The 3905-nt window shown below is 35.6% G+C and overlaps 1 protein-coding gene across 1 annotated transcript; it reads right to left on the reverse strand.

Annotated features, from left to right (window-relative positions):
• Positions 1 to 1011: 1011 nt before the first annotated feature.
• Positions 1012 to 3477, reverse strand: LOC121889911 (uncharacterized protein DDB_G0292642-like). Its single transcript, XM_042402144.1, has 4 exons — positions 3318 to 3477; positions 3077 to 3177; positions 1670 to 1819; positions 1012 to 1519 (listed from the first exon to the last, which is right to left on the reverse strand). The coding sequence occupies exons 1-4, from the start codon at positions 3475 to 3477 to the stop codon at positions 1061 to 1063; spliced, it is 870 nt and encodes a 289-aa protein (XP_042258078.1). The 3' UTR covers positions 1012 to 1060.
• Positions 3478 to 3905: the final 428 nt, after the last annotated feature.

Consider the following 3905-nt stretch of genomic DNA (forward strand, 5'->3'; position numbering starts at 1 on the left):
AAACGCATTGTACATTTGTTCATCATGTTATCAAACAAGCTGAACTCTTTCATTAAAGATTCTCCAGGTCTTTCTCTGGCCTTGTTGTGAGCACAATCGATCCATTGAGAAGGGGAACCCCTTGCTTGGTACTTGTCTTTAAGAATAGAGGAGCAAACTCTTTGCAGTCTGTAGAATTAGCTTAGAGGAAGACCTTCTCTCAGGAGTTTTGGATGAAAACTAAAGTGTTCCTGTCAAATTTGATGATGTTTAGGTGCATCTTCATTGGAAACTATAGGCCCTGAAATATCTATAGCAGGTCCCCAACAATATGAGGACTAGACATTATCTCATATGTTAGATAAATAATTAGTTAATTAGCAATACAATTTCTCCATCTTCTCTCTGGCTTATTTGGGACAAATTTATATTTATAAAATTTCACTTGACATTTGTTTGCCTTTAGGGTTTCTGTGATATACAATATCAATCAATAATCAATCAATCAACAATCAGTACAGAAACTTGAATAAAATATGACTTTTCTGGTTTGATTTTCTAATCCAGGTCTAAATTACTATTTTTATGTGAAACAGAAATTATTTAGTTAAACAAATAGCATGTTTGTATCTTAACTTTTATTTAACAAGAAAAACAGTTAAATTCTACAAGGATAACATTGTCTGCTGTGGGCCTGACAGTTGTCCCACAGTGAGGACAAAGGAACAAAGTAATATAGTGATAAAATAAGACAAAAAATATACAAACATTGGGTAACATTGTGGAGATTACAAGGGCTAAATTACAATTAGCTGACATTAAAGAAGCAACACACAAAGAAAGGATAACAAATAACAAAATATGGTGGTGGATATGAAAGGATATGTATATGTATGTTCCAGCTAAGTTTAAAATTTCTGAATTGATAAATGCTTCACATTTCAGAGACTAGTTATGATGATTACATTTAGTTGCCAATTTCTCATCAACAAAACACAAAGATGATTATATTTGCCAGAAAGATGCCTCTATGACAGATATCAACAGAAACCAAAGCACATATGGTCTGGTGTTGTTTACATTATTTCTGCTGCCATACAGGTATAGAGGTCTGTCTAGGTGCTACACCGCTAGAACAGAGTGCGTGATACGCTGTGTTTCCCATCATGCACTCTTTAGTTAGCTTCAGACAAACAAAGCAGAACTCCTTCTCACACCGGAGACAGACTGTGTTTTTGCATTTTGTTTTGTCATGCTGCACCAGTGCACCACAGGTGGGACAGGCACGGATGGAGGGACAGCCAGAGACCCCCTTAACGTCCTTAAAGACGATGTCTGGACAGGTTCTCAGTAATTTTAGTGTCTCGTTGCAGCAGCCATCATTTTCACAGCGGTCTGATCTTGGAGATGGACCTTTCCATTCATTTAAACACTGCCAGCAGAATTCATAGGGCTTTTGTTTATTAGCAGTGCAAAATGTGCAGCGGACACTCAGATTAGATTCATCCTTTCTCACCACAGAAGATTTGCATCCAGGACACTGTGATATTGTAGGTGGTGAAAGAAGAGGGAAAATAGAGAAGGATAGTATTATATTTCACCATTTTATTAGCATGAAGAACACATTTAAATAGCACATTTTGTTTTCAAGTACACCTATTAAATATTGTGGTTTCAATGAGACACTTACTAATTTGACATGAAAGTTGTCCCTGATGGCATTGACAGCCATGGTCTTTTCAAAGTACTCCATTTCTTCAGGGGTCAGAAGGGCCATTTTACGAACCTCCACGTAAGACCACTCTTGACTACAATGGCCACACACAAATCGGCTTTTACCCTTTATTGAAAAATTGAAAAGTAAATTAATTCATTAGAATCGCAGGTTAGAAACAAGCCACTAACACTATGCAAAATCTTAAGACTGTACTAACAGCCATTCTCTACGGCTGCTATGAGTCAACAATGTCAGTGTCAAGAATCTGCATCCTGGAAATTTGAATGACTTTGAATTCACTTGGAGTCTTGATTTTTGGTCAAGGTCAAACTTTGACTACAAGTGTCATATTGTGAAGGGTTATTGTGTAAATAGCATTTAAACATTTGTTAATTAATTCCCTCTATCACCTAATGAAACATAATATCCTAGTCTTGGTATTTCTAGGGTTGCATCAAATATATGATTATTTCATAACTTGCTGTAATCAATTTCAATGTCAAATCAATTGTTGGTCAATATTGTGACTGATGACCAAGTATTAATGGATTTTAACTTTGATTTGTTATAGTAGGAAAAACACAGGTGTTACTAATACTCTGTCTAAGTTACCCAGTGAACCAAGCATCCTCAGTATCAGTGGTGGAAAGTAATTAAATACATTTATTAAAGAACTGTACTTAACTATAATTTTGTGGAACTCGTGCTATTGTTGAGTATTTTTGCTACTTTAAAGGCTACTTCTATTTAAATATTTTAGAGACAATTTGTGTACTTTGGGTAAAAACAACTAAAAATGGTGCAAAAACCATGAAAACCACCCCTTAATTTATACCTTTAAATGCCTTAATTTTCTAATTAAGGGGGAAACTCAGGGGTAGTTTTCCAGGGTTTTGGTCCATTTTAAGGGGTACAAAATCTTTGATTGAAATTTTTTTTTTTTTCAAACACCTTACTTTAATTTATTTCAATCCAATAATTTATACATGAATTATCCCCTTAAACACTCATCAATAAATACCTTAATTCCATCATCATTAATGGGTAAATTAATTGAATAGGGCTATTTTCAGGCTTTATAGCTTACAGTAATAGATCAGTGACAGGATGCTTTTTCTGTGGACGTGTACTTTTACGTTTGATACTACTTTTAGTCTACATTTTGCTGCTAAGTACCCATACTACTTTTAGTGTAGAGTGTTTTCTTTAAAAGTTGGAGCATATTAGCCTTCTTAAAGGTAGTACTTCCTCAACTGCACAATAACAGCACCTCAGGCAGCTAAAAGGAATTCATCCTCATTACACCTGAGCTTTTGCTACGGCGACATTTCAAAATGTCTTCCGTGAAGTATTTTTGAAATGCAGGTCATAACATCCTACCTCGTCTAATAATCTGCGACACCAGTTGGTGAGAGACGTCGGAGTTACAGCATGACCACAGGACATCTGCGCTCTTCTAGACTTGAAGCCTTCACACAGAACTGAGAAAAACACACGAAAGCGTTATTAAAAGCTTGGGCATTAGGCTTATGTTTATCTTAGCTCAAAATACTTTAAAATTCGTATTCTTTTCATGCTTAGGCAAATTTAAAATTGACCGAGGACATATTCGGCTACTTACAATCTAAATCATCATCTCTATCGACAAATTTAAGACTGGTGTCGCGAGGGTCATAACACTTCTCCATTTTACGCTGCTGTCTGCTGTAAATAACGACAAACAGCAGTGGTAGGCGAGTCTCTATGCTACAAGACAAGACGTTTTCGGTTTCATTTCTCATTAGGTTTCACATTAATAAGTAACGTGATTTTCATAGAAGGTACCCAGGTCTACAAAGCATGGACAAAATAACAGGAACTTATCTCGAGAAATAACATTAACTAACACAGTTACACTGTTATGATATTCTTGTCAATCTTTGCAGCCTTGAATGTGCCATGTACGAGGACCCGATATACATAATAGGCCTATGATCACCAGCCATCAAAACAGTTTTCTTCAAACCACATTATGAGTTACATTCATTATATTATTTGTAACGACATAAAGTCAAAAAAGCTAAATGCAAAATAGAGAAGTAGGTCTATGAGTTACAGATAAGTACAGACAGCTACAATATATTCTGCTTAAATACATTGATGATCATGATTAATAGAAACATCGTTAAAAATTAAAGCTGCAAGCAGCGTTGAACAGGCCTTCGCGCCC

The sequence above is a fragment of the Thunnus maccoyii genome, chromosome 22 (assembly GCF_910596095.1).
Source record: "Thunnus maccoyii chromosome 22, fThuMac1.1, whole genome shotgun sequence".
NCBI classification, from domain to species: Eukaryota; Metazoa; Chordata; class Actinopteri; order Scombriformes; family Scombridae; genus Thunnus; species Thunnus maccoyii.